General features: G+C 42.3%; 1 protein-coding gene across 4 annotated transcripts in view; it reads left to right on the top strand.

Annotated features, from left to right (window-relative positions):
• RPS6KA3 (ribosomal protein S6 kinase A3) overlaps positions 1 to 26,221 on the top strand; it is a 125,925-nt gene that overhangs the window by 32,318 nt on the left and 67,386 nt on the right. For all 4 annotated transcript variants that reach the window (XM_037901556.2, XM_037901563.1, XM_037901547.1 and 1 more), the window contains exons 3-6: positions 1,996 to 2,112; positions 7,367 to 7,448; positions 11,770 to 11,850; positions 12,931 to 13,010. In XM_037901556.2, the coding sequence (XP_037757484.1) occupies positions 1,996 to 2,112; positions 7,367 to 7,448; positions 11,770 to 11,850; positions 12,931 to 13,010 (360 nt within the window). The remainder of the gene's footprint in view (positions 1 to 1,995; positions 2,113 to 7,366; positions 7,449 to 11,769; positions 11,851 to 12,930; positions 13,011 to 26,221) is intronic.

Here is a 26,221-nt window from a genome sequence, read left to right as displayed (position 1 = left end):
AACAAGACTTCAGATTTCTATCTCTAATAGTGTGATTATGTATAAAAATCCCTTTCAGATTAATTATTTTAAAATAAACATGTATGCAAGAGTAGTGCTGTTCTGGAAAGAGTACTACACTACCAGTGTATTTCAGGTATCCAGCATACAACATTTTTGTAAAAGTATATTACACTGAAATATTGACTTAATTTTTTGATGATATGCCTGATGTGCAGGGGCATACTTATTTATTTGGAAAGATGAGTTCAGCTTGATCACATTTCTTAATCTCTAGAAACATTCCAACTGGGCGCACTTCTAAACCTTATTTGCACAAGTTTGTGTGCATATTTATAGCAGTTAAGTCTTGAACTAAGCTCTTTGGATTCTCCTCTGGCTATTGGATTTATTCCATGGCTAGTGGGCAAGGTGGATAGACTTTGAAATCAAGATGATTTTTAAATCTCTGCACTTAATTGTGATTTAAATAAACAGCTAAAACTTTTATTTAAATTTAAGATTTTAGTACTTTTTTTCTTAGTGTCCTAATGAAGTGTATTTTTGTTTGGTAGTTGAGCCAAAACATGTTTGTTTATTTGAACAATTAAAAGTGTAATACTAGACATCTACCAAGCTAATACTGCTATTTTATAACATGCTCGCGTGACTTTTACCATGACAGAAATGAAGATTGTAAAAAAAAAAAAAATGTTTTAACATGGTTCCAGCAAAATTACTTTTTAACCCAGTGTTTAAAAGGCCATTGTCAGTGTGGTGATATGTTAAACCATATTTTACAGTATCTTAAACATGAAAATGAGCAGCAGCTTCTGAGCAACAAGAAGATTGGGGGTTGTCTTTAAATCTTTGTGTTCCTGACAAGAGCATCTGTGGGTGTCTCCTGGTCCTGTCAGTGAATTTTTGGGCTGATCACACCATAGGGATGTTTGGAGCAGAAAAGGCACTGGAAGCTATAAAAGAATGAGAAGCAGAAGAAAGAATGAGAAGTAGAAATGGGAGAGAATTTAAAAGCACCAAAAAAATTTCAAGAGGAGGAGGACAGAATATATAGGCAAACAGGAAAGGAACAATAAGTATGGTAACATTTAGACAGGAAAGGGAGGACAGTAAGAAATAAAAAGTAGCAAAGCCTTCTACCAAATGACTTAAAATTTCAAGTGTAAGTACCTTGAAAGGAGGATCCTTTTCTCCTCTCTGTTCTCTCTAACTCCAAGTCCATTTTTGGCATTTAATTTTTTTAAACATGTGGGACCGAAACCTGCAGTGTCAGCCATTTTGACTGAAACAGGTCATAGGATTGGGCCCCGTTGAAAAACTTGGAATGGGAGAAAGCAGCAACATGGAGTTGTTAAATCCCCAAAACGTTTGTGCAAGATGAGGAAATACGGACATCCTGTGTGAGGAATATAAACTGTTATACAAACATTGTGTGGATTAAAAACTTATTCAAGGTTTCTTCTGCTGCTTCTACTGCAGTGGTGATTGATGGAGGAAGTTACAAATGTATAGCTAAAATAGAGATGTGCCAGCAAGCAGCAACTAAAGCTGCATATTTTGAGGAAAAAATGCATTTATAAAGTTTCTGTTTGTTGAAAAGTGACCTCCAGTAATAACCTAACTTTGTGTTCATGTAATAATTCCTCAGTGTACCATCCTGCAGTTCAAAAACTGGATGGCTGCTTACTTTTCATAAGTCTGTTAACTTTGGGAGAAAATTTGCACATCCTTTGCTTTTCCAGATGACACATTCTGTTCATTGTCCTGATTTCTGTTATTTCTGTACTCTTCATATACAAACTTAGAATTGGCTATAGAATTATGTAACATCACTTTCTTCCAAAATCCACCAGGATTAGATTTAATTCTAGATTAATTGTTTTACCTGGTCAGTTTCAGTATCTCTGATATTTGTGGATAAATTTGTGATGTTTACAAAATATTTTGGAAGGCATGACATTAACCTAGAGTTATTTCTTATGTTTTCCTTGCCAGGAAGAAGGCAATATCAAAGAGATTGCAATAACACATCATGTAAAGGAAGGACATGAGAAAGCGGACCCATCACAGTTTGAACTTCTTAAGGTTCTAGGACAGGGTTCTTTTGGAAAGGTATGTTGTACATATTTTTGTGGGTGGGTTATCAAAAGGGAAGTCAGAAGCTCTTGGATTGGACAGTAATAAGGGTGAAATATTTAGAGCAGTCAGATTTTTATATTCAAGCTTTAGTCCAGGTCAAGATTATTTTCTAAATTGGTCTTTACTAACAAAGTGCTCAGGTTCAGGCAGATCCTTTTGAAACCAGTAAATCTGTTCCAAATTTAGCTATTCTGTAAACCTCAAAAAGATTCCTGAATTCTCTCCTTGTGCAACTCTGGTATAAAAGTTTTCTGAAGTTAAGATATTCAGTATTAAGATGGAAGAGTATATTCATCCTGAATAGATCCATTCCATGTATCTTTAACGTACTGTCAGACCTGAAAGAAAGAACAGGTGGTAGGCAGAATGGCCATCAGTAAGGAAAAAGTATTTCACAATGTAGAATGGCTCTAGTTTTGTTCATGTGTTACAGAAAATGGGCTTTGGTCCTATAGTCATTGAATTAATAACAATGATATTTAGAGCTGTCAAGCGATTAAAAAAATTAATCGCACAGTTAATCACACTGTTAAACAATAATAGAATACCATTTATTTAAATATTTTGGGTGTTTTCTACATTTTTAAATATATTAATTTCAATTACCACACAGAATACAAAGTGTACAGTGCTCACTTAATCTTTATTTTTGATTACAAGTATTTGCACTGTAAAAAAACAGAAGTAATAGTATTTTTCAGTTCACCTAATACAAGTACTGTAATGCAATCTTTATCATGAAAGTTGAACTTACAAATGTAGAATTATGTACAAAAAAACCTGCATTCAAAAATAACAATGTAAAATTGTAGATCCTGCAAGTCCACTCGGTCCTACTTCCTGATCAGCCAATCACTCAGACAAACAAGTTTGTTTCCATTTGCAGGAGATAATGCTGCCTGCTTCTTGTTGACCCTATCACCTGAAAGTAGGGTTGCCAGGTGTCCATTTTTTGACCAAAATGCCTGGTCGAAAAGGGACCCTGGCAACTCTGGTCGGCACCACCGACTGGACCATTAAAAGTTCAGTTGGCAGTACTGCGGGTCTAAGGCAGGTTAGTCCCAACCTATCTTGGTACCATGCTGCGCCCTGGAAGTGGCCAGCAGGTCCGGCTCCTAGGCGGGGGGGGCCACGGGGCTCTGTGCGCTGCTCCTGCCCTGAGCACCGGCTTTGCACTCCCGTTGGCTGGGAACCGCAGTGAATGGGAGCTGGGGTGGTGGTGCCTGCAGGTGAGAGCAGTGTGTCGAGCCTCCTGGCCCCCCCCCCCGGCCTAGGAGCTGGACCTGCTGCTGGCTGCTTCCGGGGCGCAGCATGGTGCCAGGACAGGCAGGGAGCCTACCTTAGCCCTGCTGTGCTGTTGACTGGGAGCCTCCTGAGGTAAGCCCGTGCCCCAACCGCCTGCCCCAGCCCTGAAACCCTCCCTCAAACCCAGAGCCCTCTCCTGCACCCCAAACCCCTCAGCCCCAGCCCAGAGCCCGCCCCCCCCCCAAAATACCCTGCCTCAACCCACAGCCCCCTCCCGCATTCCAAATCCTTTGGCCGCACCTTCTAGCCTGCACCCCAAACCCTTCATCCTCACCCCCACCGAAGAGCCTACACCCCCACCCAAGAGCCCAAACCCTTCCCACACCCCATCCCCCTACCTCAACCTGCAGCCCTTTCCCGCACTCCGAATCCCTAATTTCTGGCCCCAGTTAGAGCGCTAACCCCCTTCTCCAGCCCAGTGAAAGTGAGTGGGTGGGGGACAGCGAGCCACCAAGGGAGGGGGAATGCAGTGAGGTGGGGGCGGGGTGTCAGGGAAGGGGTGGGGCTAGGGTGTTCACTTTTGTGCGATTAGAAAGTTGGCAACCCTATCTGAAAGTGAGAACAGGTCTTCTCATGGCACTGTTGTAACTGGTGTCGCAATATATTTACGTGCCAGATGCACTAAAGATTCATATGTCCCTTCATGCTTTAACCACCGTTCCAGGGGACATGAGTCAATGCTGATGACAGGTTCTGCTCAATAACAATCCAAAACAGTGCAGACGATGCATGTTCATTTTGATTATCTGAGTCAGATGCCACTAGTAGAAAGTTGATTTTCTTTTTTGGTGGTTGGGGTTCTGTAGTTTCCTCATCGGAGTGTTGCTCTTTTAAGACTTCTGAAAGCATGCAACATAGCTCGTCCCTCTCAGATTTTGGAACTTGGCACTTCAGATTCTTAAACTTTGGGCAAGTGCTGTAGCTATCTTTAGAAATCTCATATTGGTACCTTCTTTACGTTTTGTCAAATCTGCAGTGAAAGTATTCTTAAAATGAACATGTGCTGAATCATCGTCTGAGACTACTATAACATGAAATATACAGCATAATGCGGGTAAAACAGAGCAGGGGACATACTGTTCTCCCCCAAAGAGTTTAGTCTCAAATGTAATTAACACATTTTTTTTTTTTTTTTTTTGAACGAGCATCATCAGCATGAAAGCATGTCCTCTGGAATGGTGGCCAAAGCATGAAGGGGCATACAAATATTTAGCACATCTGGCACACAAATACCTTGCAGTGCTGGCTACAGAAGTGCCATGCAAATGCCCGTTCTCACTTTCTGGTGACATTGTAAATAAGAAGAGGACAGCATTTTCTCCTGTAAATGTAAACAAACCTGTTTGTCTTAGCAATTGGCTGAACAAGAAGTAGGACTGAATGGACTTGTAGGCACTGAAGTTTTACATTGTTTTGTTTTTGAGTGCAGTTATGTAACAAAAAAAATCTACATTTATAAGTTGCACTTTCACAACAGAGATTGCACTACAGTACTTGTATGAGGTGAATTGAAAAATACTAGTTCTTTTGTTTCATTTTTACAGTGCAAATATTTGTAATCATAAATAATATAACTTTGATTTAAATTACAACACAGAATACAATATATATGAAAATGCAGAAAAAATCCAAAATATTTAATGTTTCAATTGGTATTCTATTGTTTAACAGTGCGATTAAAACTGCGGTTAATTGCAATTAATTTTTTTTACTCACGGTTAATTTTTTTTGTTACTCACGTGAGTTAACTGTGATTAATCAACAGCCCTAATGATATTCAGTAACCCTGCAGGGTTGTTTCTATCAAACAACCGCCATCAAAATTTGGACAAGACAGAACTGTTCCTTATCTTCAATCCACCTTGAAATTTTGATAGAACCACTTGCAATCTTATTCAATAATAATCTTAATGTTTGGGGCATTAAAACAGGTACCATCACAAGCAAGATTGCCCTGTTTGCAGATAACCTTTTAATTTACTTATTCACTTTCCCACTCACTGAAATATTTAAAACCTAAACTGCATTTGGGAGATATACAAGGCTCACAATCAAGTGAAGGAAGATTGAAATATATCATATGAGTCAACAGTACTTTCCAGTTCCTCCTTAGTATTAGAATTCAGATTAGGTACTGATCATAAACATAAACCAAGATGTTTTTAACAACGTATTACACTTCAGTTCTATACCAGTCCTGGATAAAATTCCTCATTGGAGAGAGATGAGGTTATCCTATCTATGCCTAACTGTCAAGTAAGGTGCAGTCTTGTTCTTTCTAAGTATTTTTTCCCATCTGTCCTCTAATTATTTAAGAAACCACCAATAAAAGTTAATTTATTTGAATAAATAATAATAATAATAGAAATTTTGGCAGTAGCATTGCCGTTCATCTGAATATGTAATTCCTTGGCTTAACCAGGAACAAACCCCAAAGATGCTTTGTCTGTAGCCTGTTCCTTTGTCAAGGAATGCTACCCAAGTCATATGAAAATCTCTAAATTCGGGTACAGATGAGTAAATCCAGGATAAAGAAAACAATCTCGGCGCCATTAACAGTTACCTTTGAGAACTCATGGAGGACATGATATGTATCATTTTTAAAAGGCCTTAATTCCTGGGCAATTCTTAAATAGTAATAACTCATAATTTTGGGGCAATAATAACTACAAGGACCTGATTCTCGTTAACACTAAGTCCTGTTTGTATTTCTCTGGCATCCACTGGCATCAAAAGAGGTCTTAGTGTACGTGAGAGATGGGCCCAAAATTATTACATATAATTTACTGTACTAAACAATAAAACTTGATTCACATAACGGTTGTGCCACCTCTAACTGTATAGTGTCTCGTACCTCTATCAGGTCACTTGCACAAACACGTGGGAGCACCCTGTGTTTCCAGATTTACCCTAAGTGTTACATAGCAAATACTAAATTATCACTCGGAAAATCCCCTTTACCCCATGATCTGTCTCCTATGTCTTTTCATAAGTGAACCAAAACACAAATATAAAACGGTTTGTGTATTTGGCTTTCCTTCTTACTAAACATAGAATTTGTCTACAGTGGAAATCAATATATCCCCTTCCATATCTGACTGGTTTAAGGATATTAAAAACATAATCCCTCTCAAGAAATCCTATTTTCCTGCAAAAGGAAAGGAAACACTGTAGTTGGGTCTGGAAGTACTTTACTAATACATGTGACATTCAATCACAGTAAACTATATAACAAAGTAGATAGGCACAATTGTCTTCTCACAATTTTCTGATATATTTTTAAAAGCCTTTTACTATGGTTAATATATTGTCTTTAATTACTTATGAACAGTTGTTTGACTTGCAATCATGTATTTTTCCTCTCTGAATTAACTCTTCCACTCATCCCAATTATATGTAATATCTGCAGCTTGTTTATAACCATTTTTGTTATGTCCGCGTTAATTCCTGTAAAATGTGAAACTGCTTGAAGAGAAATATTTAAAACTTTTTTTAACTGAAGAGAATGGTCAGAATGTTTAATTTGCTGTTTCATTTAATTGTTTTTTAAATGCTTATTAGCTCAACTTTTCAGACACAACCAAATTAATCTCTAGAGTAACTGCTGAAATCAATTATGTTAAACCAGGATAAATTTGGCCCAATATATTTTTTGTTTTTTAAATGCAAGTAAAATTAGGGGGAGGTGAGATGTGGTAGGTAAACAGGGACATTTGTAATTAGGGACACAAGTTGTATAATCATGAACAAACATAGATAACTTTAAGTGGTCAGTACTAGAGTTGGGGGTGCCATTTGCTACAAATAAGAATTTTGTTGAAAAAACAACTGTGAATCCCTATTAATAGAACTAGATACCAAAGTTTACTGATCTGATTTATATTTATCTCCTTTAAGAACATTTTTAATCTATTGAATACAGGTATTTCTTGTCAAAAAAATCTCAGGATCAGATGCTAGACAGCTTTATGCAATGAAGGTATTAAAAAAAGCCACACTGAAAGGTAAGTAATTAAAGTAACCATTTATGGAAAGTGACGTACATATGAACCAAACCTTAATCTTTGCAAACAAAAATATAAATATAGATACTGTTGAAAGAGTTAGTTCAACAAAGATCTTTTATGTACATGCTTAACTTAAATTCTAAACCATCAAATAGGACAAAAAGTACCGTCTTTGTATTATAAACACAAAAGGATTAATAAATGAAAGCATCACGTTCGTAGAATTTTTAATGAAAACAGTTTTCTTTCCGTGATAGGTTCTGATGAACTTGTTTGTTGTCATCCTGTCAGAAACCCACGTTCACGAGATATGAAATTTCTAAATCTTTTACTACAAACTTAATTATAATGTAGTTCGGTAATCCTTCTTGAAATAATTAGTGTTAAAATCCATGTCCCTTACTGAAGCACTGCATAGGCATAATAAGTGTTTCATGAAGATAGCGGTGCTACATCATTACTTCTGGTTAGTTGACTTGATCCTGGACATGTTAATAGATACTTATTAAATGGCATATTTCTGTTCTCCAAAATGCTGTGTAACTTTGTGGATAAAGTTTCTTGCCTTTTGGTGAGAAGGTTATGAGATCAAATTACGTTCAGTTTGTGATGCTGAAAAATCCATTAATACCTCTTTTATTATGATAGTCACAAAAACTGAGTATTTTGTACAACAAAACCCACCAACTTTATAAAAAGAAAAATTCAGGAATATAAATATATAATAAGATTGTGCTTATATGTTTTGGAGAAAAGAGGAAGCTAATTGTATTTCCTCTTTCCTAATCACTCCCCATACACACATGCAGAGTGACCCCCTGGAAAAGGATAGGAGTCTTAACATTTTATAGTCTTCCAGATACCATATTTTGTATGATTGAATCTCTACTTGTCACAGATCCACAGGATAGAAGACTCCTATTTGGAGACCTTTCCCTTCTTCAGGAGTCAGTGCACCTCAGCAAGTATTTGCAGTGACACCAAGCAACCTTTTCAAAACAGAATAGGGTTCCATAGTGAACTGGAATATAACATCAGGAAATCCTTAAGTTAAACATCAAGATATAGTTCATACTGGCCAATTCCAGGGCTCCCTTGAACCAGGCTGCTGTAGGAACTATCTTGGTTTCCTGTCTCTGTCGCTTTATCTTCATTCCAGGAGAGCACTCTGTGTGTATCCCTGAGCCCAGTTCTTATCGCCTCCTGTCACCTCCCTCCATTGCCTTCCTCCTGAGTTCATATGTGCTCCACCCACCCAAGCTGGGAGCCTCTCATTGATATGTCAGTTGTTCAGTCCTTGGGGTTTCCCTTGTCTTTGTAGGGCCTTCCATTGATATGGGTTGGTCTCAGCCAGTAATAAATGATCCGTTCATGTCACCCAAGAGAGTTACGTGACAAAATGCCTCCTGTCTCCTGCTCTTTACACTCACACATAGCAATTCCAAGCACAGAGTGAAACTGAGGCACATATTGGAATCATAAATATATTACCAAAATTCCCACATTTGGTCCATTTGGTTCCATAGTTAAAGTTTGAGCTTAAAGTAGGAATTTAACTACTTTTTTTACAGCAAATCCTCTCCAAATACAGCAAATCCTCTCCAAAAATATAGGACTTGCTCCAAAATAGGATGAATTTTCTAAGAATTTATAAGTAAATTCTCTAATTAGCTTGCTTTAAAATTATTTTTTAAATGGTTCCTTTTAAAAAAAAAAAAAAAAAAAAATTTAGGCGCCTATATCAGTGCATTTTTTTGTCTTAAATATCTGTAATGAAATGAAACGCTAAGGCACCTGAAAATCTTAACTCTATCCTGTGGACACCATGAGGAAGAAAAACAAAAAAAATCTAATATTCCTAAAAATCAGAGTATCTTTTCTAACTGCAAGTACAGTCTCTCCTCAGCTATCCTGGGGGTAAACTCTCAGTTTTCTGTGGGAGATTAACAAAAATTTGGTTAAAACAGTGGATTTTTGGTTTTCAAGAAGACTTCATATTGAATAGTTATATCACCAATGGCCCAGATTTGGTGGTGGTATTTATCTGGTCCCAAAGAAGAGAAAATGCAAGAAAGAATTTGTTCTCCTTTTTGTCTTTGTTTGTTTCTTTGTGTTACTTTGTGTTACTAGGAGGAGCAGGTTACCTTCATCCCAGACCCAAAGCATCTGAAACAATTTGTTTCCAGAAAAAATTTAGAATGGCATATAACTACCTTTTAAAGACAGTCTGTGATTGAGATATAAGTTGTTACAGATTTGCGCTCTTGGGTCTTAAGCTTCAAGTGCAAGACTTTCAGATGTCTTAGGCAAACCAAAGATGAAGAATTTTTGAGAATGCTAATACCCTGTCCAGTGCGTTTCTCTCCTGCTTGTGCCTCAACTGATATTGCATTTTCAGCTACGGCTGTCAGAGGAGTTCTCAACTGACTGATCCTCCTTCAAGAGTTTGGCCATTAAAATTGATGTATTTCAGTGTTTTTAAATGATTATATATATTTTTGTTTATTTTTGGAGGGGATTGGCAGTTCTTTTGTGGTATACAAGATGCTTTGCCTCCAGAAGCTTTGTCCTATTCTTTACATCCTTTTTTAGACATTGGTTTCCTCCCATTAAAAATCACTTAAGTGATTTTGAGACTCCTGCCTGGTTGTGGCCCTGAGTGGGGTAGCAAGTTATATTCAGATGCTACACCACTGGGTCTTTTGGAACGTGAGTAATGAGTAATAGCCTTCTCTCCATCAGTAGAACAGATGTTATGTCAAAAGCAGGAATTTTGATGCAGCAGCAGCACTGCAAAAATCATCAGGAAAAGGCTCCAGTAGATTCTAGAGTGTGTTTTAAGACACTAGAAAGCACTGCCTGTGAGTAATAGGCATCGGCTAAAGACACTGCATTGTCCTCTGGGAGGTGGGGGACCGCACATTGGGAGAGGTCTTGTAGATCTCTTTAGGAGTTAAGACTCGGGCCTTCATACATCTTGTAATTGCAGTGCCTCACTAGCATGAAGCGTTGACACAGATGGGTCCTTGGCCTTCAGACATTGCCCAGAACTGACAGGAAAACCAAGATACTACACGAATGGGTTGCATTGATGTAATTAAACTGCCTTCTTAGACTGATTTAGTTAATCCAGTGCAATATTTGTATATAATCAAGACCTTTGATGCACCTTTAACCTTATGATTTAAAGTACCAGTACAATAGTGTCTTCTGACCAAAGATGTTGCCTTGTTTTTGCCTCTGCCAGCATCTGAGGCCTGGGGATTCCACGACCTAAAGGGCAAGGACTTCTATAGAGGATGCCACAATACTCAAAACATTGTGCTTGAACCTTAAGACTCAAGAATCTGATTCTGTTACAACTTATGTCTTAGGACAAGCAGAGTTACATGTAAATAAATTATTCCCTTCTGTGAAATTAATCCATTTTGAATACTGATGACAACTCAGTAATAATTTGTGTTTTGAGATTTAATGTCCCCTGCATTTAAACAAATGGTTGGTTTGCCTAAGACATTTTAGATCGTTTCCATCTTGGTTTCTTTCAGTAAACTATTTTCTTAATCCAGAGTCAGAGGCAATAGTACCCTTTAAGGACTGCTTGCTAACTGTAGGCAGTTTACATGCTTTATCACCTCCTATCTATAGGAGAGAACCTTCAGGGAAATGCAGCTACAGCAGCCAGAATGCATTGTTATAATACATTCCAACCTTTTAGTGTTTGCAGTATATTCAGGAGTAAACTGATAGCCTAGATTGATTGACATATGTGTTTTTAAGAGTCTCAATGGTGCCATAGCTTGGATGGATATCCTTTGATTGTAGTTTATAAAAATACAAATAAAAAGATGATTTTTGTTCAGCTTATATCGGTTTAAAGCTACTTTTATCAATATAATTTATTATTAAGCTGCTTATAAGGTACACTTTGTACAGTAAACCTGCATTCACACCAGTGGGTTGTACCACTTTAACTCTGTTTCTAAACTGATATAGTTACAGTACAAAAATGTGTGTAGATCAGAGTATAGTGCTGTTGGAGTGCTTGGTTACAGATTTTTAATATTTTTCCCCAGGTTTCAAATAGCAACAACTTGAGACTTGAGCAAGTCCCAGTTTTTAGTGAGGTTTTCAGGAAACAATGTATAGTGAAGTAGGTTCTCCACACAGTCTCACAAATTTGTCTCTGCATGGATGTTATTGAATGGCATAGCGTTGTAATAATTAAACCAAAAATATACAAGGAGAAGTAAATTAGGGAAATGTAAGAGGAATAGTCTGTTCTCAATATGAATTATAGTTTGTGTTCATGTTGTAGTTCGAGATCGGGTTCGGACAAAAATGGAACGTGACATCTTAGTGGAAGTTAATCATCCTTTTATTGTCAAGTTACACTATGGTGAGTTATAAAAGATGAAATCTTATTTGCCTGTCACTGTGGTGACAACAATTCAAATACCTGTGCAAAGAATCATAGAAATTAGAGTTGGTCATCTACACCCCAATCCTGCAAAAGTTTATTGCACATACTTAGCTTTACACACTTTGAATAGTCGCCCTAAAATCAATTTTACAATTCTGAGTGCATAAAGTTAAGCACATGAGTAAGTCTTTGCAGAAACTGGGACTTTAGTCCATCCCTTTATAAGATGAACGTATGTCAATTTAAATCTAGCTGGTATTTTTTAAAAAAAGATTTCAGTTTGTACACCTGTCTATCACACTTTTCTGTTTTTAAAATATTTTTCATCCCTGATTGTTCTATAAAGACTAACGTGTACAAAAGTGCCTAGTCCCATTCCCATCAAAGTCAGTAGAAATACTCTTACTGATTTCAGTAGCAACTCAGTTATTTAGAGGAACGAGTGAAAATGACTCTATTCAATATTCTCTTAGCTATACATAGTAAAACTGCAAAAATAGAGAAAAATATATTTTCTGATCTTTCAGTTATAGCAATGCAAAGTTTTATTTGTAACAATAGTTGCTACAAAATGTTCAGACAGAAGTGATTTTTTTTTTGGTTCTTAAGTTAATAGTGCCCCTTTAATATCATTCCCTATAGTGTATTCTTCAGTGTTTTGTCCAGTCCTGTTTCCATGTGATTACAGTACAATGTAATACATCTCCGTATTAGGTTGAATATCTCATAACACTTACTTACATGATGTACGTTAAATGTATTAGCATGCTCACTTAAATCTGACTTTTATTAAGATTTGGAAAAGGAATGCTGACTAGCCAAGCTACGTTTTGAGTGGCATAAAGTTTATTGGTGATCTGCCTTTATTTTTTTTCTTCTGACATGACACTGATTTGTTTAAAGGTAGAATTTATTTAATTCAAGTACTAGGAGAGAGAAAGTCAGGTTGTTTTGGTAATGGGAACAATGGTAAATTCTGGTAAACATATTCTTCTGGTCATAGGTAAAAGTATGAATTAGTTGCTTATTGAAATTGTTTTCAATGGGTCTTTTCAGCTTTTCAAACAGAAGGAAAACTATACCTTATTTTGGATTTTCTCAGGGGAGGAGACTTGTTTACACGCTTATCCAAAGAGGTAAACAATTTTTTTCACATTAAACATATGGTTAATTGTGGTATTTCACTGATCTGTGTCGGGGAGGTATATCAGGAGAGTTTACGTTCATGTTCTTAATTATTAAAAATGTGGTTTTCTTTAAACAGATCTTAGAAATGAACATATATTTCTATCCATGCTCTTCAGGAGGTTTTTGTTTTTGTTTGTTTTTAGCTTTGAAAGATTGCTGTCATAAGAATGTTGTTAATTTGTTACTCCCGAGGTACACTTCGGCAATTAGATTTCCCATATTGCTCTTGTGCTTTCTCGTATACCCCCACCAACCTGTTTAAATAACTTGCCTCACAAAGTATACAGAGCTATAGAAGTATGATTATACAGGGAGAATATCATAGTTTGAGTGTATTTATTGATATCTATATTTATGCTAAATGGATCTGTATTATTATCAGCCTCCCTCCCAAAAGTGCTGTGCATTTTATAAACTTGAGGTGAGCAAGATTCGTAATCCTTATCCTAAGCTTTAAAAAAAAAAAAAAAAAAACCACACACACACTTTTTTAGCCCTTATGGTCATGAAGATAACTTTCCAAACATGAGCCAAATGTAACTGATGCAGTGATGTCTGTCTGACTACACTGCGATCAAGAGGTGTGATTGCAGCTTGTATAGGTAACCTTCAACAATGCAACTTCAACCCTGATGAAGCTTGGAAAGCCAAATGGAGTTCACAGGAAGTCACAAATAAACACCTTGTGAAAGATCCACCACAGAAGATCACTGGCTTTGGTCTCCCATGAAGCTCATGGGCAACCCTAAATCATATCTGCGCAAACCATGGTAGATGCGGATACTTGCTGCACAAATGGAAAATTAAAGATCTCCAGTGTGCAGCTGTGGTCACGCAGAACACCATGGAACATATAACAACTTGATGCCCAATTCACAAATACGAAGGAGGCATCACAGCAGTACACTCTACTACTCCAGACTCAATTATCTGGCTTAACCATCTGAATGTAAAATTATAATTATTGAGCTACATTTACATCAGCCATATGAAGAAGAATGTAGCTTGATCTAGCTAGATCAAAGGTAGATTCTTCTTCTTCATATGGCTGATGTAAATGTAGATCAACAGTCTATCAACAACCATGCCCAGTATCCTGGATATATACTCAGGAGGCTAGCCCTTGCTGCTACCCATGCTGCCACAGCTGTTGCCAATCGTGTGCAGAAACATTGTTGTTATATTTATACCACAATCCCAAATCATGTTTCATGTCTTTCTGGTGGCCAACAGTCCCAATTTTACCTACCATCTGCCAAACACTTCATCTTTTCCGAAAGAGTCTAAAACTGTGATTCTCAACCAGAGGTCCGGGGCCCCCTGGGGGGCCGTGAGCAGGTTTCAGGAGGTCCGCCAAGCAGGACCAGTGTTAAACTTGCTGGGGCCCTGGGCAGAAAGCTGAAGTCCCACTGCCTGGGGCCCTGAGCCCTGCCACTTGGGGCTGAAGCAGAAGCTTGAGCAACTTAGCTTCGCGGTGTCCCCTTTGGCATGGGGACCAATAGTGTAGCTAGGGAGGGAGTGGGGCAGCAGCCGCTCCCCCACCGAGCAGAAGTGGCGCCTTGTTCATTCTTCGGCACCTTTTTAAATTTTTAGTCACCCAGCGGCGCTCCGGGTCTTCGGTGGTGGGTTGGGGGAGTGGGGATATAAAAAGGTGCCACCCCCTGGTACTCATCCGGCGGCACTCCGGGTCTTCAGCAGCACTTCGGCGTCAGGTCCAGCACTCGCTCTGGTCTTGGGCACTGAAGGACCGCCACCGCAATGCCGCTGAAGACCGGAGCGAGTACAGTACCTGACACCGAAGTGCTGCTGAAGACCCGGAGTGCCGCCGGGTGAGTACCAGGGGGTGTCACCTTTTTTTATCTCCACTCCCCCTGTTTTTTCCACCTCGTTATGCCACTAATGGAGCCCTGGGCAATTGTCCTGCTTGCTACTCCCTAACGCCGGCCCTGGCTTTTATATGCAGAAAACCAGTTACCTTGTCACAGGTGGGCCATGGCGTTTTCATAGCATGTTTGGGGGGCCTCAGAAAAAAAGGTCGAGAGCCCCGGTCTACAATACAATTCCTGCAAGCTACTTTAGGTTCAGCTTGTTCCACTTACTTGGGCCCTTGGCTATAATTGAAAACTTTGAGCATCTGTCCTCAATTTACATGCTCCTTGCTGGCATCTCAGTATATCACCTTCCTGCTAGTGGCTTTTCCAACTTCAGCCACTCCACATATACAGAAATTCTAAGGGTCTTGGTTAGTGTTTTCACCAGTATGGGAGCTGTCCCTATTTGGGATTTAAATCTGTTTCCCACAAATGTGTTGTGTGTCAAGTGGATCAAGTTGTTCGTTGAGATGTCCCAGAGAGACTTAAGGCTCATTACTGTAAGTTATTGGTGTATTTGCCTAATCTAATCTGTAGTACTGCTGCATGACATTTTACTCATGCTTTCATACAGCATTGTTCTTTTCATTTGCCATCTACTGGGGAGTAGTTCTGCAATTATGTTTTATTAGATCTCAGTCTCCTTCTTGGGGATTGTATTGACTGTTGTTTTTCTCTAGCTATTCGCACTAATGGACGTTTATCTCAAAAGTCACTCACTAGTAACAGTTCTTTGAGTATACTGCCTCTTCATATTTACACTTCTTGCGTGCCATCCCTCTTGTTTAGAATGTGTCTCTCTCTCCTTCTCTCGAGTTTAGTGCATTTGTACCTCTAAAGCCCTGTTATAGTCTTGGGCCCAAATGTTCAGATCCACAAGGGGGCACGCACACTGCCTCACTTTCTTTTACAGGGTTTCCAAATCTCTGTGATGCCAGCATACTACATGTTCTTCAAGTGATGGTCTGTTTTGTATTCCACTGAGGGTTATATGCATGTGCTGTACAGCCAGAGTTGGAGAATTTGCAACTACTAGTGGGTTTTTTGGTCCACACATGTCACCTTGTTCTATCTCATGGTTTCATCCAGGATAATAAAATGTAGGGCAGACCGACTGCACCCTCAGTTCCTTTTCACCACCAAATGGTCTGAGTCGGAACTGCTAGTGTCCTCTCGTCCTTCTCTGACGCGCTTGGGGGGGGGGGGGGGGGAACTGTGTTTAGAATTGTACTTAGTTTTTTCAGTAGTTTTAGTCTTAGTGCCAGTTTTTAGGAATTAAGAGACTTTGGGGACTGTTTCTCTGATTCCCACACCTCAGCACCCAAACTTGGGTACTGGATTATGCTGAAAACACCAGTGTTCAAGATCTGTGCCTCCTGCCCATGTTCATTCTCAGTCAGTGATGAGAACCAATGCTGCCTGTACTGCTTGGAAGAAGCCCACATTTCATCCAGGTTCGGTATGTGCCTCTCCTTCTCAAGCTGAACTCAGAAAGACTGGGCTTCAAGAAGCACCTCATGGAGGTTGCCATGAAGCCGCAGTTGGATACAGCCAGGAAACCACTCACTTCACATCGACCTGAGAAACCCAGGAGCATGTCTCTGACCTCAGAGATTGAGTCCAGTTCCACCAGTACCACCAGTACTCCCCATGCCGGGGTCTAGTCATGAGGCAAGGAAGCATGCGCCTAAGCATGGCAGTAAGTCTTCCTCCAGGCCCAAGAAGCATGATGCAATGAGTTCCAGCCACAGAGAAGCAGTGCATTCCAAGACTCTCAGGCACAAGAAGTCACACAAATCTTTGGATCTGCTGGTTCCAAGTCATTCACGACTTCCAAGTCTCAGAGTAACAGCCGTGTTAGTCTGTATTTGCAAAAAGAAAAGGAGTACTTGTGGCACCTTAGAGACTAACCAATTTATTTGAGCATAAGCTTTCGTGAGCTACAGCTCACTTCATCGGATGCATACTGTGAAAAGTACAGAAGATGGTTTTTATACACACAAACCATGGAAAAAAATGGGTGATTATCACTTCTCTCCCCCCACCCCACTCTCCTGCTAGTAATAGCTTATCTAAAGTGATCACTCTCCTTACAATGTGTATGATAATCAAGGTGGGCCATTTCCAGCACAAATCCAGCTTATCTCCCCCCCTCCCCCACCAACAGATGTCAAGAATTATAACATTCATAAACCAGTCGGAGAACACTTCAATCTCTCTGGTCACGCGATTACTGACATGAAAGTTGCGATATTACAACAGAAAAAACTTCAAATCCAGACTCCAGCGAGAGACTGCTGAATTGGAATTCATTTGCAAATTGGATACAATTAACTTAAGCTTGAATAGAGACTGGGAGTGGCTAAGTCATTATGCAAGGTTACCTATTTCCCCTTGTTTTTTCCAACCCCCCTGAACCCCCCAACGTTCTTGTTAAACCCTGGATTTGTGCTGGAAATGGCCCACCTTGATTATCATACACATTGTAAGGAGAGTGATCACTTTAGATAAGCTATTACCAGCAGGAGAGTGGGGTGTGGGGGAGAGAAAACCTTTTGTAGTGATAATCACCCATTTTTTTCATGCTTTGTGTGTATAAAAACATCTTCTGTACTTTCCACAGTATGCATCCGATGGAGTGAGCTGTAGCTCATGAAAGCTTATGCTCAAATAAATTGGCTAGACTTCCAAGTCAGCACCCCCTAAGTCAAGGGGACTATTAGTCCCAAAGCAGTCATCCATTCTGCCTCCACTTCTGACTGCAGAGCGTGGGCCACTGACACCAGGGAGGTTGAAGTCGCACCTGGACCCCATGAACGTCTTGCTTTGGGTGAAGCAAGGTCTGCACAGCTTCCTCTACAGTCGGCACCTAGGGAAGTATGCTCTTCTACCCTAGACCTACCTCACTTGAGTCTTGCTTCTTCAACTTGTTTGAACTGTCTGGCACACCCCAGACACTTGTGCACCCACTCCCAAGGGGGCAGAGAAGAGGTATAGCATTCCAGCTAACGAGTCTGAGTTTCTGTTCTCTCACACACATTGTGAATCACTTAATTCTCTAGTGATACAAACAGCAACGGCGTGAGTCAGGTAGCAGCACCCATGCTTCACCCCAGCAGACAAGGAGGGCAAACAACCAAATCTTCTGGGGCACAAGGTCTTCTTGTCTGGTAGCCTTCAATTTCGAATTTCCAATTAGCAGGCGCTTTTAGCTAAATATGACTTTCTCAACTATGGCAAGGTGGCAGACTTTGCAGACGAGCTTTCTCGGCAGGACTGTACCCACTTCCAGGCTATCTTGGAGAAGTTGGTCATGAGAACTTAGCATCTGCTGCTTCCACGATGGACTGGAGCAGCTTCACACACAATGACCATAGGGATCTCATGAGGAGGGAATCATCGGTGTATTCATCTGGTTTTCCCAGGGAAGTTCATAATGCTATTGAGGAACTTCCTTTTGATGAGTTTCATGTCCTCAATCAGAAGACCAACGATTCCCTCCACTCCCTCAAGGATTCCAAAGTCACTCTATGATCCGTAGGCATCTACATGCCAGCACCCAAGTGGAAGTTCTTCTGTCCACCACCTGCACAGTGGTTCAGAGCTCCTCAGTTCTTCCATCAACAGCCCTACAAACCTCCTCACCAGCAGCAGAAGACTCAAAGATCCCATCTTCAGGTCCGTTGTCACAGTTTTCAACATCACATGCATCACAAACGATTATTTCTGTGCGTCTAGAGAGCCACCAACCACTTTGCCTCCCATTGTACACCTAGTCCACCCCCTTTGGGGGGGTGCGTCTAGCACTCTCTTTACCAGTTTGGAGCGTCATAACAATGGTCAAGTGGGTCCTGGATGTCATTAGACATGGCTATACAATCATGTTCACAACACTACTTTATCCCTGCCCCAATCCCGCCTTAGGGACCACTCTCAAAACAGGATCTTCATCCTAGAGGTGGATTTCCTACTGCCAAGTGGAGTGATAGAACCCATTCCTCCGACCTATCAGGGCGCAGGATTTTACTCCATTTATTTCCTGATACCCAAGAAGAAGGGATGATGGAGACCAGTCTTTGACCTCCGTCATCTGAGTCGGTTCATACGCAAACAGAAGTTTCGTATGGTCACCTTAGCAGCCATCATCCCTTCACTAGAAAAAGGCATGTAGTTTACAGCTCTCGATATGCAGGACACCTGTTTTCACATAGACATCCATCCAACCCACAGAAGGTTCTTAAAGTTTACAGTTGGCCTTCAGCTCTTCCAATAGAGGGTTTTATTGTTTGGATAAACCACTGCTCCACAGGTCTTTACCAAGGTTTTCTCTGTAGTAGCGGCCCACCTGAGGCATTAGGGGTCATTATATTCCCATATCTCAACAACTGGCTCTTAGCAGCATGATCCAGGAGGAAGGCTTGATCCTTGACCTCCATGCTGCTCATACTCCTCTTCTCCCAGGGGGTGAGTGTAAACGTCGAAAAATCTACTTTAGACTCCTAGAATTCGTTTGGGCATTCATCTATGCAATTTCTGCACGCGCCTATCTACCAAGGGACTGACTGCCACAGTGGTCACCAGTCCTCCTGTCCCAGTCAGGATTTGCCTTTTCCTTTTGAGCCACATGGCAACCTGCATGTACATTACCGCCTTTGGTCATCAGCACCAGTGGTGGCTCCGGAAGGTCTGTTCTCTCACACAACAAACCATAGACCTCCAGCTGACAGTTCCCTCCAATACTGGGATACTGGGAGGAAGCACGAGCAGGAGAGCGCGAGAGGGAAGGGCTCCTGCCTCATACTAAGAAAGCAGGACAAACAGCAAGTTATCTCAAGTGCCTATACACAAATGCAAGAAGCCTGGGAAACAAGCAGGGAGAACTGGAAGTCCTGGCACAGTCAAGGAATTATGATGTGATTGGAATAACAGAGACTTGGTGGGATGACTCACGTGACTGGAGTACTGTCATGGATGGATATAAACTGTTCAGGAAGGACAGGCAGGGCAGAAAAGGTGGGGGAGTTGCATTGTATGTAAGAGAGCAGTATGCCTGCTCAGAGCGCCGGTATGAAACTGCAGAAAAATCTGAGTGTCTCTGGATTAAGTTTAGAAGTGTGAGCAACAAGGGTAAAGTTGTGGTGGGAGTCTGAAATAGACCACCGGACCAGAAGGATGAGGTGGACGAGGCTTTCTTCCGGAAACTAATGGAAGTTACTAGATCGCAGGCCCTGGTTCTTCAGTCACCCTGATATCTGCTGGGAGAGCAATACAGCGGTGCACAGACAATCCAGGAAGTTTTTGGAAAATGTAGGGGAAAATTTCCTGGTGCAAGTGCTAGAGGAACCAACTGGGGACAGAGCTCTTCTTGACCTGCTGCTCACAAACCGGGAAGAATTAGTAGGGGAAGCTAAAGTGGATGAGAACTTGGGAGGCAGTGACCATGAGATGGTCAAGTTCAGGATCCTGACACAAGGAAGAAAGGAAAGCAGCAGAATACGGACCCTGGACTTCAGAAAAGCAGACTTTGGCAACCTCAGGGAACTGATGGGCAAGATCCCCTGGGAGAATAACATGAGGGGGAAAGGAGTCCAGGAGAGCTGGCTGTATTTTAAAGAATCCTTATTGAAGTTGCAGGGACAAACCATCCCGATGTGTAGAAAAAATAGCAAATATGGCAGGCGACCAGCTTGGCGTAACAGTGAAATCCTTGCTGATCTTAAACACAAAAAAGAAGCTTACAAGAAGTGGAAGATTGCACAGATGACCAGGGAAGAGTATAAAAATATTTCTTGGGCATGCAGGAGTGAAATCAGAAAGGCCAAATCACACCTGGAGTTGCAGCTAGCAAGAGATGTTAAGAGTAACAAGAAGGGTTTCCTCAGGTATGTTAGCAACAAGAAGAAAGTCAAGGAAAGTGTGGGCCCCTTACTGAATGAGGGAGGCAACCTAGTGACAGAGGATGTGGAAAAAGCTAATGTACTCAATGCTTTTTTTGCCTCTGTCTTCAGGAACAAGGTCAGCTCCCAGATTGCTGGACTGGGCAGCCCAGCATGGGGAGAAGGTGACCAGCTCTCTGTGGAGAAAGAAGTGGTTCGGGACTATTTAGAAAAGCTGGACGAGCACAAGTCCATGCGGCCGGATGCGCTGCATCTGAGAATGCTAAAGGAGTTGGCGGATGTGATTGCAGAGCCATTGGCCATTACCTTTGAAAACTCATGATGACTGAGGGAGGTCCCGGACGACTGGAAAAAGGCTAATGTAGCGCCCATCTTTAAAAAAGGGAAGAAGGATGATCCTGGGAACTACAGGCCAGTCAGCCTCACCTCAGTCCCTGGAAAAGTCATGGAGCAGATCCTCAAGGAAGCAATTCTGAAGCACTTAGAGGAGAGGAAAGTGATCAGGAACGGTCAGCATGGATTCACCAAGGGCAAGTCATGCCTGACTAATCTAATTGCCTTCTATGACGAGGTAACTGGTTCTGTGGATGAGGGAAAAGCAGTGGACGTGTTGTTCCTTGACTTCAGCAAAGTTTTTGAGACTGTCTTCCACAGTATTCTTGCCAGCAAGTTAAAGTAGTATGGGCTGATTGAATGGACTATAAGGTGGATAGAAAGCTGGCTAGATTGTCGGACTCAACGGATAGTGATCAATGGCTCCATGTCTAGTTGGCAGCTGGTATCAAGCGGAGTGCCCCAAGGGTCAGTCCTGGGACCAGTTTTGTTCAGTATCTTCATAAATGATCTGGAGGATGGTGTTGATTGCACCCTCAGCAAGTTTGCAGGTGACACTAAACTGGGAGGAGAGGTAGATACACTGGAGAGTAGGGATTGGATACAGAGGGCCCTAGACAAATTAGAGGATTGGGCCAAAAGAAATCTGATGAGGTTCAACAAGGACAAGTGCAGAGTCCTGCACTTAGGATGGAAGAATCCCATGCACCACTACAGACTAGGGACCAGTTCTGCAGAAAAGGACCTAGGGGTTACAGTGGACGAGAAGCTGGATATGAGTCAAGTGTGCCCTTTTGCCAAGAAGGCTAATGGCATTTTGGAATGTATAAGTAGGGGCATTGCCAGCAGATCGAGGGACGTGATCGTTGCCCTCTATTCAACATTGGTGAGGCCTCATCTGGAGTACTGTGTCCAGTTTTGGGCCCCACACTACAAGAAGGATGTGGAAAAATTGGAAAGAGTCAAGCGGAGGGCAACAAAAATGATTAGGGGACTGGAACACATGACTTATGAGGAGAGGCTGAGGGAACTGGGATTGTTTAGTCTGCGGAAGAGAATCATAGAATCATAGAAGATCAGAATCAGAGAAGAATGAGGGGGGATTTGATAGCTGCTTTCAGCTACCTGAAAGGGGGTTTCAAAAAGGATGGATCTAGACTGTTCTCAGTGGTAGCAGATGACAGAACGAGGAGTAATGGTCTCAGGTTGCAGTGGGGGAGGTTTAGGTTGCATATTAGGAAAGACTTTTTCACTAGGAGAGTGGTGAAACACTGGAATGTGTTACCAAGGGAGGTGGTGGAATCTCCTTCCTTAGAAGTTTTTAAAATCAGGCTTGATAAAACCCTGGCTGGGATGATTTAGTTGGGGATTGGTCCTGCTTGAGCAGGGGGTTGGACTAGATGACCTCCTGAGGTCCCTTCCAACCCTGATATTCTATGATTCTATGTACTCTCCTCTCTCTAATGGTGCACGGATCTGGGTCAGGTCTGCACTTGGATACCCTTCCTTCCATTGTCCACGGATACGATAATCACAGATGCATCACTTGCCAGATGGGCGCCCACATGGGCGAGTATATGACACAGGGACTTGGACCAGTCGGGAATCCAAAATGCACATCAACATTCTGAAGCTTTGCGCAGTACGGCAGGCGTGTCGCTCATTTCTCCCATGTACTTCATGTAGAAGTACTCCAGGTGTGGGATTGGTGCAGTGCCCACAAGGATCCTGTTGTTGGCAGCCTGTCTTCCAGGGGCTCAAAATGTGTTTGCAGATTCTCTCAGCAGGAAATTCATGACCAACAACAAATGGGAGCACCACAACATAGCCAGTGACTTTTTCAACCTACAAGGGACTCCAACCAGGGATCTCTTTGCCACGCACACCAACAGCAAATGCATCACATACTGCTCCAGAAGGGGTCCCTTGTAACCCGCTGATCAGACCAGATCAGTTACACCTTTCCCCCGTTACCACTGGTGCCGCGTGTCCTCCACAAGATCCAGCAGGAAAGTGTCATGGTTATTCTGATAGCCCCATTCTGGCCTTGCCAGTTCTGGTTTCCCCACTTCTCTGCATGTCAGTGAATTCCCCACTTCTGCTAGCTTTCCCAGAAGTACTCATGCAACATTGCAGCAGGATCAGGCGTCCCCGTACGCAAACACTTCACCTCCCGAGTTTGGTTTTTGTATGGACATTTTCACTAGATTGGGATTGTTTGTCAGTAGTACAAGACATCCTCTCAAGTAGCAGAAAAGATTCCACTAGGTGCTCCTATCAGGCCAAGTGGAAGCGTTTCACCTTCTGGGCCAGGCAGAGGGGTCTCGCCCCAGAGCACATACGTTCCCCTTCTGTTAGCCTAGTTTCTGTCTCTTAAGACATCAGGCCTTGCGCTCAATTCCGTGAAGGTTCACCCCTCTGTGGAAGGATGTTCTGTGTTTACTCTCCCATTGACTACCAGGTTTTGGAAAGGCCTCTTCAGAACTTATCCACCCATTCAACCTGTCACTCACCAAGGGGACCTCAACCACGTCCTCTTGACATTAATGAAATCGTCCTTCGAATCTCTGGCTTTATGTTCCCTGTCCTTTCCAGGAAGGTCACCTTCCTGGTAGCTATTACTTCCGTGAGAAGGGTAGGAGAATTGGGGGCCCTAATGACTGACCCCTCTTTTACCATGTTCCCTAAAGACCAAGTTTCCTTGCCTCTGCACCCCAAATTTCTATCAAAGGTGGTATCCAATTTTCATTTCAATCAACCTATAAACTTTCTTTCCAAAGCCTCACACCCTGCTGTATCACATATTCCCTTCTTCAACCCCCCACCCCCTCTTTGGTTGTGTGCATCCATTGGAGTCGGGCGTGATCCATCATAAGGGTGAACCGCCACCCAAGTAGGTAGTTCTGTAAAATGTCCATGGCCCATTTAACTGCTAGGCATTCCTTTTCTACTACGGCATACCGTTGCTCCCTGGGCAGGAGCTTCCAGCTGAGGTAAAGGATTGGGTGCTCCTCATCCCCTACCATCTGTGAAAGGAGGGCCCCAAGTCCTACCTCCGAGGTGTCTGTAGGATGAATTCCTTCTTGAAATCTGGGGCGCTGAGCTCTGGATGACTGCAAAGGGCCGACCTCAGGTCCACTTAACTATCTCCAGGCCCCAAGCTCTTATCAGGTCTCTCAGAGGCGCTGCCCTCGTGGTGAAATGAGGGATGAACCAGCAATAGTACCCCACTATCCCTAAAAACGCTCTGACTTGTTTCTTGCGGATCAGGGGGGCAATTCCTGTGTTGCCTCCACTTTGTTCCATTGGGGTTTCACCAGGCCCCTTCTGACTACCTGAGGTATCTGGCCTCGGCTAGTCCTATTGCACATTTGGATGGGTTAGCAGTGAGGCCAGCCTGTCTAAGAGCATCTAGTACCGCTTCCACTTCCCCAGGTGCATCTCCCAGTCAGGGCTATGGATTACTACATCGTCCAAATAGGCAGCAGCATACTTGGCATGGGGTCAAAGTAATCTGTCCATCAATTGTTGTAAAGTTGCGGGGGGCCCTGTGGAGCCCAAAAGGGAGGACGGTATATTGGAAGAGGCTGTCGGGTGAAGAGAAGGTGGGTTTTTTCCTTGGCGTTCTCAATAGCCTTTTGTTAAGTCCAAGGTGGTCGAGTATCGGGCCTTGCCTAACTGATCCACCAGCTCATCAATACGTGGTATTGGGTAGGCATCAAATTGGGATACCTCGTTTAACTTCCAGAAGTCATTACAAAACCTGAGGGTGGTGTCAGGCTTGGGGACCAAGACAGCTCGGCTGGACCACTGGCTGTGGGATTCCTCAGTAACCCCAAGTTCAGCATCTTCCTTACTTCCGCCCTAATTTCTTTTTTTTGCCTCTGGTATGCGATATGGTTTTATCGTCACACTTGCTCCAGGACAGGCGCTGATGTGGTGTTGGATCAGCATTGTACGGCCTGGTTGCGTGGAGAACACATTCCGCTGGTTCGTCTTGACGACCTGCTTTCGTTCTGGGGCTAATTTGGGGAATATCCTTTCGTGGGCCATCTGCCTGGGGTGGAGCCGGCAGGACAGCCAGGCATGACTCCCGATCGAGCCAGGGTTTCAGTAAATTGACATGGTAGATCTGCTCAGGCCTTCGGCAATCTGGCTGCTTCACCTTATTATTCACCTCCCCAACAGCTTCCATGATCTCATGTGGTCCACTCCAGCTGGCCAGGAGCTTGCTTTCTGTTGTGTGCACCAGCACCAGTTCTCCTGGTTGAAATTTCCGTGATTTTGCCCAACAGTTGTAGTAGGTTCGCTGGGCCTCTTGTGCTTTCCCCAAATGCTTTCGTACTATGGGGGTCACTTGGGCTATTTATTCTCTCATCTGGACCACATGTGCGATGACATTCTTCCCTGGGTTGGGTTGTTCCTCCCATTCCTCCTTTGTGATGTCTAATATGCCACGTGAGTGGTGTCCGTACAGTAGCTCAAAGGGAGAGAATCCAGTAGATGCCTGGGGAACTTCTCGTATCGCAAACATCAGGGACTGTAGGAGGGTATCCCAGTCTTTTCCATCGTGGGCCACTGCCTTTTGGATCATGCTTTTGAGAGTGTGATTAAATCGCTCCACTAGACGATCTGTTTGGGGATGATAGACCAAAGTCCACAAGGCTTGGATGCAGAGCAGGGTACATAAGTCTTTCATCACATGAAAGGAGTCCCTTGGTCTGTCAGGATCTCCTTAGGGATTCCTACCCTAGCAAAAACCTGGACCAGTTATTTTGCCATGGCCTTGGATGTGGGGTTTCTTAGAGGAATGGCTTCTGGGTACCGTGTAGCGTAGTCCAGGATGACGAGTATGCTTCAGTGGCTGCGGGCCTATCTTTCTAGTTGGCCCCCTAGATCCATGGCTATCCTTTCAAAAGGGACTTAAATTACAGGCAAGGGTACCAATGGGGCCCTTAACTGAGGTCGAGGGCTATGCAGCTTGCACTCTGGGCAGGAGGTGCAATAGCGCTGGACTTCTGCCCGTACCCCTGACCAGTAGAACCTCCTTAGGACTCT

Source organism: Chelonia mydas, chromosome 1 (genome assembly GCF_015237465.2).
Source record: "Chelonia mydas isolate rCheMyd1 chromosome 1, rCheMyd1.pri.v2, whole genome shotgun sequence".
NCBI lineage: Eukaryota > Metazoa > Chordata > Testudines > Cheloniidae > Chelonia > Chelonia mydas.
Note: the sequence above shows the minus strand (reverse complement) of the source record. Positions and strands in the feature narration are given on the sequence as shown.